Source organism: Phaethon lepturus, unplaced genomic scaffold (genome assembly GCF_000687285.1).
Source record: "Phaethon lepturus isolate BGI_N335 unplaced genomic scaffold, ASM68728v1 scaffold7356, whole genome shotgun sequence".
In the NCBI taxonomy this organism is placed as follows: Eukaryota; Metazoa; Chordata; class Aves; order Phaethontiformes; family Phaethontidae; genus Phaethon; species Phaethon lepturus.
In genome coordinates this window covers 21,705-37,036 of record NW_010548250.1, presented here as the reverse complement: position 1 = coordinate 37,036, position 15,332 = coordinate 21,705, and the positions used below count along the sequence as shown (strand labels likewise).

At 36.3% G+C, this 15,332-nt stretch overlaps 1 protein-coding gene across 1 annotated transcript in view; it reads left to right on the top strand.

Annotated features, from left to right (window-relative positions):
• Positions 1–13,068, top strand: part of SPTLC1 (serine palmitoyltransferase, long chain base subunit 1) — a 38,218-nt gene extending 25,150 nt beyond the window's left edge. The window contains exons 8-15 of the mRNA XM_010289903.1: positions 1,839–1,928; positions 2,638–2,745; positions 4,189–4,284; positions 4,611–4,707; positions 5,978–6,032; positions 11,512–11,629; positions 12,419–12,492; positions 12,975–13,068. Of these exons, the coding sequence (XP_010288205.1) occupies positions 1,839–1,928; positions 2,638–2,745; positions 4,189–4,284; positions 4,611–4,707; positions 5,978–6,032; positions 11,512–11,629; positions 12,419–12,492; positions 12,975–13,068 (732 nt within the window). The remainder of the gene's footprint in view (positions 1–1,838; positions 1,929–2,637; positions 2,746–4,188; positions 4,285–4,610; positions 4,708–5,977; positions 6,033–11,511; positions 11,630–12,418; positions 12,493–12,974) is intronic.
• The last annotated feature ends 2,264 nt before the right edge of the window (positions 13,069–15,332 follow it).

Sequence of the window (15,332 nt, the reverse complement as noted above, 5' to 3'; positions counted from 1 at the left end):
AAACTCATGGGTTGAGATAAAAACAGTTTAATAGGACAGCAAAGAAATAGGAAATAATAATTATAATGATAAAGGAATATACAAAAACAGGTGATGCACAGTGCAACAACTGCTTACCACCCAGTGATCAATAACCCATCCCTGAGCTACAATTCCTGCCCCCTGGCCAACTTCCATTTATACACTGAACATGATTTCATACGGTGGGGAATATCCCTTTGGCCAGTCTGGATCAGCTCTCCTGGCTGTGCCCCCTCCCGGCTTCTTGTGCAGCTCCCCACTGGCAGAGATGTGGGAGCTGCAAAGACCTTGACTTGGTATGAGCATGACAACAACTTGGCAAAAACTAAAAACATCATTCTCATACTAAATCCAAAACACAGCACTATACCAGCTATTAGGAAGAAAATATCCCAGACAAAACCAGGACACTTCCTTAGAGTCTTCTCCTATCTTGCACTAAACTCTTAAGAGGTTCTCTTGAAAAATTTGGGTCGGTTTGATGGCTTGCTTCTCATTCTGACAGTAATACAAAATGGTGTCCAAAAGCAGCTACTAAAATCAGGATCAGCAAGTACAGATAACTTGGTTAAATGAATTTTAAAATAATTAGCTGAAGAGCTATCACCATTATGTGCCTCGTTCACAGAATGCTGGAAAGTTACAGACAATTGGAAGAAAGCTGCTTTTGTGTTAACACATAGAAAAAGTAGAGTAGATTAAATAAACTGCATAATTATAAACCAATCAGCTTAACATCAGTCTAAGTCAGTAATGGATCTGATTAATAGCAAATTTACAGACAACATACTAGTTAACATAACTTCATGGAAAATACATTTTGTCACATAATCTTTACATGAGTTTTTAGATGTGGTTGACAGACTAGTGATGCAATTTGTGTAAAACATTTGGTTTGTTAGAGCAGAGTGCTTTGATTTAGCTACATGGTTAAAGTTTCTTAATGTAATTAGCTGAATGTGAACATTAAGTTGGTGGCCAAGAGCTTAATATAGACCATGTGTGTATAGCTAAGACATACTGACTAGGAAGGGGTAGATCTTACCACTAGAGGTGGTCAAGCTTGTGGAGTGGACTATGCCTAGTTTTGGTACCTACCACTCAGGAAAGTCAAATAGATGTTCTCTCAATTTTACAAGAACTGAAAAAAGTAAAACGCATGACTTAATATCCTTGATCAGAAGATATCTGTAAAGTTTAAAGTGAATACCAGGGGAATGGCATTTTAAAACAACAAAACTTAAATCATAGTGTTTAAATTTAAACAAAAACCAGTGCAGGATATTCTTATGGCCTATATTGTCCAGAGATCAGGAAAGGAGATTGTAACTTTAATGTTATGAATACTTCTGGATTGTGTTTTATGAAGTCACTACTTGTGAGAGGGTTGTGCTGCATTGAGAAGCCTGGTGCACAAATGACTTGTTGAAAAACCTTTTAAATGCTGAGACTAATGATGAATATAAGAGAGACCAAGTTTTGCAGTATTTGTTCTGTACTTACATTGTTTTATTCATAAAGTTCAAATAGATTGGTTATGATTTGTTGCAAAACAAGGCATCTTAAATCTTCTGTAAGAATTAGAGGCTTTAAAATTATTACAAAATAAAGAAAAACTAGTCCAATAAGGCATTGCAAATTGTTACATTTTTGTTACAAATGGTAAATACTAAGTTTAAACTAAAGTAAAAACTTGCTTGAAAAAGAGACATTCTCTTCCTTCCCTTCCCATTTCCGTCTTTCCCTGTCAATAAACCTTTAAAGCTTTGCTTGTTAGTAACAATTGATATGAACTGAAACCCTGTCTTTCTCTGAAGAATCCTCGCAAGGCCCGTGTAACTCGAAGGTTTATTGTAGTGGAAGGATTATATATGAACACAGGAGATGTTTGCCCTCTTCCCGAATTGGTAAGTGGTTTCAGTTTGCCTTTTAACTCTGCATATGAAAACATGTGTCTAATGAAATAGTAGTATCATATAGTTAAGCTTACATAGAAGAGCACTGCGTGCAGGTTTTTTGTTTACTTTCTTGCTTTCTCAAATGCTCACAAAATGGTGATCCCAGATTTTACGTTGTTTTGAAACTTCTGATCAGGATGATGATTATGAAGGTACATGTAATGACACTTGCAAATGCATAGCTGGTTATGTTCTTAATTTTTAACATGTAAAATATACTGTATTTTCAGCTATGCTGTATGATACTAAGTCATTAAACTAAGTTATAAAAAAAAATATTTCCAAGAAACTTTCACACAGCTGTCAGAAACAGTGACTCCAAGGAAAACACTTGCTATTCAGCATAAATTGGCTTTTTGTGCAGGTGATATTCTAGTAGATAATGGAAGAAATGCTGTGAAAATGCATCACCTTGAAAGTACTTGATAGCTTATTTAAAAAAAAAAAATTTGGGGTGTATGAACATTTAGGAAATTTACTCTAGTCTTACATGGTGGAAGAATGTTGAAGGCTTTTAAAATGTCTTAGTGACAGAACATGCTAGAGCTGACATTTTTGCAGTATTCAGGATACTGTACTGGTCTGTCTTTACCTTATCTCCAGCACTCATTTTGTTACCAAATTCTGATGGACTTGACTTGTAATTGCTTTGTTTTAGATAAAATTGAAGTATAAATACAAAGTTAGAATATTTTTGGAGGAGAGCCTTTCCTTTGGAGTCCTTGGAGAACATGGAAGAGGGATTACTGAACACTTTGGAATAAATGTAAGTGCCTTTTTGCGAGTTTTGTTGTGAACAATATACTTATGCAGAAGCAAATTGTGCATTTTATTTCTTATACCTGTGGCATTAACAATGTTTAGTAGTATACAACAGAAATTTAAACATACTTTATCAGTCTTAAAGCATTAAAATGCTTATCTTAAAGCACTCAAGTCTTGGCCCTTTTCTTTCATGTGCTTATTTGAAATAATTTTTCTTATATTTAATGAGGAACGTGACAAAAGAATTTTTACAATACATAATTTTATCCTTTTTTGGGATACTCAGTGAGATGATGATTGCAGTATTTTCCAGCCACATACACTTAAAAATGTCATGCTAACACAGAAATATTTGGGGGCTAGCGGTAAGTCAGAAAATTCTTCCCAGTGTATAGCCAGCCCACTTTGCCCTATTGCCTTTTACTCCAGTGGGGCAAAATAGGATAAAGCTTTTGATGGTCCTTTCAAAGATGCTGTCTTACTACTTTACTGGCAAATTAAGCCAAACTGGTTTTCCAGATGTTTCCCTTTTGTGGTGTTTATTCAGCTGAGAAGTATTTTGGAAATTCAAAACAGTATCCTTGTGGTTGTTTGCTACCACAGCCACCTGAGCTGGGGAAGGAGGAAGGTGCTCTGTTTGTTGTCAGTGTCTTAGTATGGAGCATCTCTTGCTATGTTCTGACAGTGTCTGAGTTCAGCTTGGAAGAAATACCAAATTCTGAGAATTCATTCTGTCTTCCCCTATCTCCTATTGTTTTCATTTTAAGTGTCTTAATACCAAATGTGGAAAAGAGAAAATGAATGTTAGACAGCTTTCGAAATGGGAACAAACAGTGCTACTGTGATGATTGCCAAGTACCATCTGATTAATTGACTTCTATGTTAAAGTGATTCATACAAATATAATTTTTCAGTTTTTAATGCTCAGAATGGGAATTTGTAGCAGTGGTCATCAGTGTGCATTACGGAGCCTGGCAAAAAATACATTTGCAACTAAGAAGTGAAATAAGACAATTGTGTCTCTAAGGTTCAAACTCTGATTTAATTAGGCTTATGCTCAATTTTAATCACATTTTAACTCCTACTGACTGGAGTGGGACTACTTACATACTTACTTAGATTCTTAAAGGACACTGTCACACTGAGTGCTTTGAGGAATTGTCACTAGTATGTACAAAATTTGTTTTTCCGTTTGTGTTCTTCACATTGCAATGCCTGGAAAAGAGTGATCCTATGTCAATTGTCTACAGATCCATAAATCTCAATTTCTAAAGTCCTTTTGTATTGCTTAAGATCGTTATTTCAATTGTAGCTTCATTTTAATATGTGGTAGTTTGGTAGATCCTCTCTACTACTCATGATAATATGAAACAAGATACATCTTTAATAATAGTCTTGATGTAATCAAAAGCATCTCTTAATAACTTGTTAATTTAACCGGCAGATTGATGATATAGATCTTATTAGTGCAAACATGGAAAATTCACTGGCTTCTATTGGAGGATTTTGCTGTGGAAGATCTTTTATTATTGACCATCAGGTAAACCAGGTCTCATTTTTACATGGTGGGGCAGGATTAGTCACTTAAAAATGAGAGTTAGTTACTAAGCAATTTGCAAGGAGTGTTACAATAAAAATCATTATGCAACTTTTGATTCCATACAGAAACTGTCTGGTTCTATGAAATATTGTAGATTAATTGAACATCTACTTTTAAATCCTTCCATGAACCTGTAAGTGTGGAAAGGAGGTTGTTTAAATGTATGTGAATTAACTTTTAAAACATTGTCTATACTGCTATAAACAAAAAAGTGATTTTTTCTTTTTTTTTCTTTCTTTTTTTTTTTTTTTCTTTTTCCCCAACAGCGATTGTCTGGTCAAGGCTACTGCTTTTCTGCATCCCTACCTCCTTTGTTAGCTGCTGCTGCTATTGAGGCTCTGAATATTATGGAAGATAATCCAGGTGCTTAATTCAGGAAAATCTTATTCTTCAGTCTTTCTTCACCTAAAATTAGTAACTCGTACATCTCCCTACTTCGATTTCTCACCCTTTTACTCTTTTAAATCCTCTCTCTTTTTCAGCTCATTAGTTTTATATGCATGATTTTTTCTTCATATAATTTCCCATCCTGCTTTTCTTCTTTAGTGTTTCCTTCTCTGTCCTTCTTTCAGCTGTAAACGAGTGTGTTAGTTGAGGCTAGGAGGGACGGAGATGGTTATCACAAGCAAGTAAGAAATTATTATTCTGCTTTTTAGACTAGTGATATGCTTCTGCCTTGAAAACAAATTCCTTCAAGACAAATAGAGGAAGGGAAGGTTAGAGAGAAACAAATGGAAATATATTTCCTCAGGATAACAACCCTTTCCTTTCCACTTGTACTACATAATTTTATTTCTCCTCCAAGTAAGCATCCAGGCAAGAATCTCAGGAATGATCATGGTGCAAACACCTGCAGTTTTGGCAGGACCAAGTACAAGACATCTGGATAATGCTGGCAGGCAGGAGTTTCTGCTCTAGGAGTCAGAGAATTGCCTTTGTTGCTAGCACCGAAGAAGGACTATTTTTGCAGGTGGTAGAAGAGCTGAGAGGCAAAAGGACAAAACTGGACATATGTGTGTATTTGTTTTTAACCTTCATTAGCATCAATGGATTGGAGGACACTGCAGAGAGATGCAGTATTTAATTTGTCAAAAATAAATAAAAACTACTGGGTAGCCCACGCCTAGTCCTCAGAAGTTAAACAAAAGCAAAAAAAAAATTAAGGTTTAGTTATGGGTCTGTTAGCTGTAGTGGAGAGTTAACCTTTACTGAGGAAAAGAACCAAGATCTGCGGATCCAGGAGTCAAAGTTTCCTGTTTAAGAATCTGCAGTGAGTTGGGGAAAGAATCAAGGAGCAGAGTCTGCATGGCTGTAGATATTTTATAGATATAAATAAGTTGGACCTGCCATTTCAATCCCATTACCAAGTGTTTGTGTCATCCTTTCCATATGATCATGAACCAGTGCAGCTGGAGTAATGAGATAAAGGGAAGTAATGCATTTGTCAGATCTTAAAAGCCTGTCATTTCCTGGCAGAAATGGGAATCAAGAACATTATGAAGAGTAGTGAAGACACTTAGAACTTCAATAGATATGTGTATCTTAGTTTTCCTTACAATTTTTTTAATCTTACAGAAATGTAAAGTAGAAAAAGAATATATGAGCCTTTTTTTTTTTTTGTGTGTGTGTATAGACATTTTTCAGACTCTCCGGGCTAAATGCAAACGAATTCACAAAGCTTTACAGGGGTAAGTGTGGTTTTGGGGGGTTTTTTGCTATTGTTGATTTGACCATGCCTTTATAATGCCAACTTTAAAGTAAACTCTCATTGCCCAAATCTGTTTCTGGTTTTACAGATGCTTAGACTGCAATATGTACACTAAATTATGTATGTATTAAAGGAAGAAAGTCATCCTTTTCCAACTGTTTTGCTACTAAGAAGAGTCCAAGTTTTTAAAATCCCTTTACAGGTGTTGAAATGAGATTATACCTTAATGCTAGTGAGGATGTTTGCAAGCCCTTACCCATTTAAGTCTCTAGGAGGGTGTGATAGCTTTCGATGGTACAAAATGATAAGCACTGACAAGCGTTTTGAAAAAAATGCCTAAGTAAAAGTGTTTGTGATGTAGCTTAGCAGATACTCTTTCAGACAACTCAGTGCACCTTGCAATCACCTTTAATAAAATATTGTTCTTACGTATGAGACTTGAATGTTAAATATTAAGAAGTATTCATTATTGTGGAGGCACACAGGAAAATGCTAGATTTTATCTGAAAGATAAGGATTTTAGTTCAAATTTCCTAACACTATCGTGTTTTAAAAGATGGCTATACTGAGTAATTCTTTTTTCCTGACAGGTTTTAATACTAAAAAATACAGAAATTACTGTGACTGTTCAATGACTGTTTAATGTGCAGAACAGATATATTAACTGGCATTTTACAATTCATTTTCTTCAACAGTTTTCTGTTACATATTACAGAAAAGAATAACATTTAAACACACAAAAAATAATGCATGATTGATTATACTATCTGATTTTTTTGTAGTATTAGTCACTTAGTTATTCAGTGTGAGTTGCTTGTTATTTCAAATAAGCAGTTTCCTCCTTAGCTGTTGTTTCATGTTAGAACTTCAGCTACATTCAACTTCTTTGGAATAATACTACTATCAAATAATCCTTGTCTCCTTTGGGTATATTCTGTTTCAACACACGTTTAAAATATATAGGCTCTCAGGTCAAAGATACCTAGATGCTTCTATGCTTGAAATTAAAATTTGAGAGTAATTTGAAAGCTGTTAGCATCTCTTCTTTGCTAGTAATAGAATGTTATAACTGAGCTAAAAGGAGAATAATTGTAATATTCTTATCTATCTGTAATTTTGGGGGGATAATTATAAATGTTTAAAATATAGGGAAAAAAAGTAAGGAAAAATTATCAACCTTTTACTTGTTAATATTCACTGCAAAACAGAAGTGAATAAGCTATGGCTGGTACTTTTCTATCCTGTGACTGACTCTACTTTTTCACTTAAATTCAGTGATGAGTATAGTCCTGAATCAACAAGTAGGCAAAACGCCTGAGTATCTGTAATAGTACTTGTATATTTTTGTCTTATGGAAAACAGTGTGGTAATATAGAGGTCAAAAAAAATGGCAAAGGAAGTAGTTCTTCTAGGTCATACTGGGAAAGAACTTGAAAGATTTAACAACACTAGTGAATTGGGCAGCCCTATAGCAGGAAAATTATCTTAACAACTGCATAAAGCAATATCAGAGACTTGAACAAATATTTGCAGGGGCCAATGTGTTTTTTTTAATTATAACCACACTAGAAAATGTGTGTAATGGTTCAAAGAAGAGGCAAAGTTTTCAGAAAAAGGTTTTTTTAATGCTGTGGTGTTAAATGCACTCATCTTCCGTGCCTAACCATGGCTGCTGCTTGACTCCAGTTCTCACCATGACAGAGTGGAACTAACTTGGTTTAAAAGAGAACATAAAATGGTGGTAGAACTGTACACAGAGAAAGTGGGAAAGAATACACAGCTTTTCTCCTTTCTCATAATAGAACAAATACAGTGAGAGGAACAAATTCAAAGTAAAGGAAATCTTTCTTTTAGCCAAAGTGTAATTAACCCATGAAATATAGGACTTGATATATAAGGACCAGTGCATTATTAGTGTTACCAAAAAAATGTTGGTCTGTATATGGACTATGGTGGGGGAAGAAACCATAATGTTGTAAGCTGGAGGAATGACTGGTGTTTAGTCCTGTTCTGGGTACAAGCCAAGTGCCAGCTTGTGGAAGAAATGGAAGAATTCTTCTGAATCATGCATAGAACTACTTTCTTATTGTCCATGGCAGTTTATAAAGCATAAGAAAATGCAGTAAGAGATGGGATGACTAACACAAACTTTCTTAACAGTCTTAGATTTCTGACCTGTATTTAAAAATATGTAGTGTCTTAGTAAATAGAAATAAAGAAGCTGGGAGGCAGGATGGACGGAACAGTATTTTGTGTTTTTTTAAAAAGCATGACAGTAGTATGTAGTATCCTTTAAATAGTTCAGTACTTACTGCATGTCCTACCCCTGGCTGAGAATTTTCCAATAAAGCAAGTCTTCATTGGGGAAAAGCAGATTTATTTTTAAAGATCTTCCCTTCCAGAGAAACTTGACATTTTTTCAATGAGACCTTATTCTAGTTTTCTGTTAGCAAAACTGACATAATGTTTATGATGCTCAGTGCAACCCGGCTACACAGGGTTCCCTACTGCCAAGACCCTAATCCTGCCACTCAGTTCTGCAGCCCAGCCTTGTAGCTGGGGTGTGGAGAGTTGTGAAGAAGGGAGCTCCCCCAAGGCTACATCCTTACTGGTACGTTAATGTCAGGAAGCATTCCTGGGCACTGGATCTCGATTGTCTACTCTGTCAAATTGTTAGAGTGATCTGTTGCATGGATTTGGCCCAGGCCAAGCAACACTCTTTGAAAGGACTCCTAGATACAGTTCAAGTGTTGGCATGAGCCAGGAGCTGTTCACAGTAGTCAGTTTGGATGTGGCCACCCTGACATGGAGACTCAGATTTTAAAAGTATGGATGTGAGTCATTCCATACCCATTCACCACAGGGCCAAAAGACAGTCCAAGGCATATTTAATTTACTAATATAGAACTAGCCTTAAAAGGACTGTTGGAGTTCAGGAGGCTAGTTTTGTTCCTTTGTTACTTCAAAGTCAGATCTTTCAGACTTCTCTCTTTTTTGTGTGGAAGTTGTTTGAAAATGAAAGTTTCATTTTTGTTTGAAAATGAAAGTTTCCTAGCATTTCTTGGGAAAGTGACTTATGGTTTCAGGAAAGTTACAGTTTTGCATGCATTGGATTCTCAAATACTTGTTGAATCTTAATTTGGCAGAAGCTCAGAAAAATGTAGTTAATACTTTACATGAAAGTTGAAGCATTGCCATCGGAAGACATGGGTTTCTTCAAATAGTTGGGTGAGACGAATTATGTAGTTCAGTTTACTACAGCTGTGACTGACAGAAAAAGTTTTAAGATGAAAATTGTTTGAAACTTGTAAGCAGCCTCTATGAGTAAGTATATAGCAAATACAAAGCAAGTTGTTCAGACAAAGACTCAGTTTGGATGGAAGTGATAAAAAGATTGCTTCCTACTCATCTTTTCTCTTTGGAGGGGAGCAGATTATGGTTATCTATTTCAATTGAAGAATTATGTCTATTTTACAGCTAGAACGTAATACTGTGTGTCTCTAACCAAAACCTAATTGTTTTAGTAACTTGTCTTAAACTCTGTTCTCCAGCAAACAGATTTAAATTACAGTGAAACTTCATCTGACTTCTTCTCCCGTCTCCCTGCTTGTAGAGTGCTACTTCTTAGGAGTCAAATCAGTCCTAGGGAATGTAACTAAGAACAGATATGTTATACAGCTATACTGTGTATTGCCTTTCAACCTTGTAGCTGAACCTTGCACTGCTTTTCCTTGTCCTTTCTGTTACCAAATGCTGTATCCCTGATTCCTAGATATGTGTGCAGTAGTGATACAAATGCAGAGTGTGTGCTTCTGTATTAAAGAAATCACCTGTTGTTTGGTTAGTTGGCAAGTGTAGGTGAATGACACCAGAATGTTTGCAGTTTTGTTGCTGAAGAAGAATCACAGAATCATTAAGGTTAGAAAAGACCTTTAAGATCATCAAGTCCAACCATTAACCCAATACCACCATGCCCCCTAAAACATGTCCTGAAGTGCCACGTCTACACATTTTTTTGAACAGTTCCAGTGATGATGACTCCACCACCTCCCTGGGCAGCCTGTTCCAATGTTTGACCACTCTCTCAGAAAAGAAATTTTCCCTAATATCTAATCTAAACCTCCCCTGGCACAACTTGAGGCCATTTCCTCTCATTCTATCGCTAGTTACTTGGGAGAAGAGACCAACACCCACCTCACCACAACGCCCTTTCAGGTAGTTGTAGAGAGCGATAAGGTCTCCCCTCAGCCTCCTCTTCTCCAGACTGAACAACCCCCATTCCCTCAGCCGCTCCTCATAAGAATTGTGCTCCCCTCACCAGCTTTGTTGCTTTTCTCTGGACACACTCCAGCACCTCAATGTCCTTCTTGTAGTGAGGGGCCCAAAACCAAACACAGGATTCAAGGTGCAGCCTCACCAGTGCCAAGTACAGGGGCACAGTCACTTCCCTACTCCTGCTGGCCACACCATTTCTGATACAGGCCAGGACGCTGTTGGCCGCCTTGGCCACCTGGGCACACTGCCGGCTCATGTTCAGCCGGCTGTCAACCAGCACCCCCAGGTCCTCTTCTGCCGGGCAGCTCTCCAGCCACTCCTCCCCAAGCCTGTAGCGTTGCATGGGGTTGTTGTGACCCAAGTGCAGGACCTGGCACTTGGCCTTATTAAACCTCATACAATTGACGTTGACCCATTGATCCAGCTCATCAAAGTCAGGAAATCAAAATCACAGCTGATGGGACCTGTTAATTTTGGATGCCAGAGGTCTTCCTTGGGTATTAGATACAGTTTTTTGGAGGGGAATAACTCAGTCCTGAATTTGATTATATGATGTGTCAGGGCACTGACAATCAAATGTCAATTGTTCAATCAAATTCTATGAGCCTGACTAAGAACTGTCCCTAGGTACAGATGTGGGAGCAATTCTAGTAATGTAACTAGTTTTAGAGGAGATTCTGACTAAGTAACAGATGATGTTGTAAAGATTTTCTAAAGGAAAAAATTTAAAAACAGAAGTCTTGCCAAAAAAATAAATGTTGTTTCTTCTTATCACATAAGTAGGTAAAAAGATGTATTATTATTTATTTTCTTAATATAGACTCCAAAGACTTGACTTAGCTGGTTTTTTATCAACATACAGGCGTAATGCCAGCATTTCTCCCACATCTTCATAACGGTCCTTTCAAAATTTCTGAGTTGTTAATCCTTTTTGCAAAATAAGTCGCTATTGTTACACAAACTTGCTGAAACTACATTTAGTAAACTCTTTAGGAAAGACACTCATTTGATAATTTTTGTTATCTTTACCTGTTGCAAGCTTAAATGCATATATGTTTTTGTCTGCATTAGTAAAGCGAAATATCCCTTTCTTCTCACTCACCACCTGGAAAGGGGAAACACTATCTGGAACTTGACTGTATGTTCAAGTAGGATGTGCATTAAAGGCTTTTTATTTGTTTTAGGATTTCTGGCTTAAAAGTAGTGGGAGAATCTTTTTCTCCAGCGTTACATCTACAGTTGGAAGAGAGCTGTGGATCTAGAGAAGATGATGTGAAGTCACTCAAGAGAGTTGTGGATTATGTAAGTGTCCCCATAGCAATTAAAATGTATCATTGTTGGGTATCTTGTTGGAATGTCTTGGAGGAATAGTATAAGAAACTCAGTTTCTTTGCTGACTATAGGGCTATATTAAAGACCATCGTCTCACCATGTCTTGCTGCAGATGTTTAGGTCTGTAGCACTGGATAAAAATACATGTTAGACCTCTTCAGAAAATAATTATTTCCTGTTATGTACTTCAAAACTCAAGTTAAATTTGCATATAAAACTGTCAATTAGAAAACTTTTATGATGTTCATAAGAATAAAGGCTATTTGAACAGAGTTATGGTAGAGTATTGAGTCCATTAACTTGTTTTTTTGTGTGAAGAATGTCATGTTTTCTATGTAGTATTTTTGCCATCTTAATACACATTGGTTCTCTTTCTCCCACATGAAGGACATGAAGGTTGATGAGGAAAGTTTATATTTTAGGTGGTAGGTAAACAAGACTACACAACAAAAAGAAACACTGAAGTTGATTTCCTTGAAAATATGCTTAAACATGATTTAATAGCCCACTTAATACAGCATTTTTTTCTGACTACTTGTAGATGAAAGCTAAAAAAGCTACACCCTAACCTGTTTTATGTGTTTGTGCTGTATTAAAGTTGGAGATTATTTTGTACAACCTTCAAAACCTCCATTTGTGAAAGAACTACAGTTATGCTGACACCAAATTAATAAAAATCAGTTGTATGTATTTGGTGATCAAAAGGATATACCATCAGAAGTTCCAGGTTGATGACTGCTGTATTCTCTGTATTTATAGTGCATGAATAGTGGTATTGCATTAACTCAGGCCCGCTATCTGGAGAAAGAAGAAAAATGTCTTCCTCCACCCAGGTTAGTAGAAAGTCAATACATTATTTCATTTTACTGGATATGACTTTCTGTCTCTTTCCATACAATGATGGGGTTTTGTTCAGTAGACTGGATAGAATAGTTGGCCCTGTAAAGGATGGGAAAGGCCCCATTTTGAGGTCTGTTTTCACTGACTGTTACAGGATGCTAATACCCTGAAATAACTGTGTCAAAACTACCTAAATATCAGTGGTCATCATGTTGCCTGTTACCAGGCATATTTCCACGAGCTGCACATTCTGCAGGTAGAAAAGACAACAAATTTCTGTGGTGTGTATGGGAAAAAAAAAAAAAGTAGTCTGACCATTTCTGTTTAGTCATGTGTCTTGTTTCTGCTTGAATTTGAATTCATAATAATTTCCCTAGAGGTAGTGATCTTAATGTATTAAAATTAGTACAAAAAGGGCTAAAGCAGAAGGCAAGGAGTAAAGTTTACTGTGTATGTTCTGTTTTTCTTCTTCTAGTATTCGAGTAGTGATAACAGTGGAACAAACAGAACAAGAACTGGACAAAGCTGCATCACTTCTTAAGGAAGCTGCCCAGTCTGTATTGAATTAGACTGCTGTTTTGGATTCCTCTTTCCCCACATTATCAGGATAAGAGTTTTACACTGTATAGTGACTGCAATTCAGATATTCAAGTTCTTCCACTGATGGCACAACTGACTAGCAAGGTTGTTCCAGAATGGTAAAAATGCAGTGAGGGGAAGAATGCTGAATTTTGGAACTGGTGAATGACACCGTGTACTTGCAATTCAAACTCTATCATTTACTAGCATTCCTTAAAATGGGATATCACTGTTACATACAGGAGTCTTTCATAAGTTGCATCTTAAAAAGTTTTAAATTTATTTCTTCAAACCTTTAAACATTTTCAAAAATACGTATGAACATTCAGTTTTCCCCAAAAACATCTAAAATACATAGTTTTCTCTGAATATTCTCAGAAGGTAGTAACTTAAATAAATGTCAAGGAATTATTCCCCACCCCCAGATGAAGATAGGTTGTTCCTAATAGTGCCAAAAGGGAGAAAATAACACATTAAGAGATTCTTTTTTTGCTGTATTATGCCACTTATTATTGAATTATAGGAGGAACTTAAATTCTTTTTTGTTTATATCTTTCTCTAACCGTTTTTGGAAGCTAGTTTTTAAGAATGCCTAGCCAGAGAATTCCATTATCTAAATAGCAAATTCATATTAAATCCTATTTTCTTCCTGCATTTCATATGTAATTATAGGCATATTTGTTATTGTGGGTGAGGTTTTTTATATTATTAACTTTGAAATATCTAAACTGAAACCTCTGAATTGTGAAACTGTTGTAATTCCATTACAGTACGTTCAGTCAGGGGGTCTTTACACCAGCCTTGCAGAGGGGTCATAAGCAACATGAAGAATGAACCAAGATTTTGAATCAGCAACTAAATACTAGCTTAGTCAAACTACTTAGAAGCACTAAAATGGGATGTGCTAAGTTTTATCTCTAAACAGCTATACCTTAGAGGGGGAGCTTCACAGGTAGCTACTGAAATAGAACTCAATACGTGTACATAAAATCCCCGTGTAATTGGATAGTAATATTTGGAGGTTATGCTGCCAGGATTTTCAGTAAGCACAGATGGACACATTACACCAATCAGAGGAAACTGCTAAGGAAGGATGACAGTAAACTGTACCTTTTTATAAAATAACAACTGTAGCTATGTATTTCAGGATTTTGCTTTAAGAATGCATTTGAACATTTTATTTTCTGCTTGATCTGTATTCTGGGTTGTTTTGTTCTTATGTGCCTTTTTGGTTGCTGCTGCAAGGACTACAAGGACTATTTTTGAGAAACATCATTGTTCAAATAAAAAGTTAATCATGCTTGATTCAGATTTTTACTTATCATATAATCAGATTTTGTAGCATGATCAACCATATTGTGTTGAATATTCTTCATCAGGTGAGCACAGCCTTTGTTGACTCCTTCAGTTCATAGTGACTGTCTCTGCATTGGCTTTCAAAACTTCTCACCTGCATGCGTTCAGATAAACTAGCTACAGTTGTGTTGGGGCACTTTTGTGATTGTTGCTTGACTATGTGAAATGGTCAATTCATTATCTGTGCAATGTAGAGAAACCTTCATCCCAATGTGGAAGAGTATTCCTATTTCACTGACATTTATGTTTTTGTCTATTAATTGAGAGTAAAAGAGAAGCTAAGACTATAAAAGAGCAAAAATGTGGGGAAGAGAGCTGATTCCCATTTTACAGACTGGAACCAAAGTGCAGAACAATGAACCTTCTCAAGACCCTCAGGCAGCAAGAAATTGAAATGAAAACTTACCTCTACACTTTGAGCTTGTGAGTAATTTTTTGTTTGATAATTGAAACCCAAGTATTCAAGTAAACTCAAGCCTTTGATGTCTAAGAGATACTAACATCTGATTCATTTGGCAAACACATACCCAGCATTAAAACATGGGTAAAACTGCCTTTGTCAGTTTTTGCTGCTTACAAGTGTATAGAAAAGAAGCATTTAGATCACACTAAAGTGAACACCTTATGGTTGATGGCAGCTGAAGTACTCTTATAGTGTGTGTTTTACTGACAGATTATATACATGGTCTCTGTGAGAAATTAAGACACTTGTGGAGAGAGATATGCCTGGTCAGTTTAAGCATGTCTGGCCCACTTCATTTTGGCTTTTTTGACAAATGTCTGTGACATGGCAAGCAAATGAAGGGAAAGGTAGCTCTGGGGGAAAAAGTTGGTTGGGGTTAGGGAGGCAGCAGGTGATTCTAGTTAAACTTTTGACATTAAAAAATCAGAAGCCTGT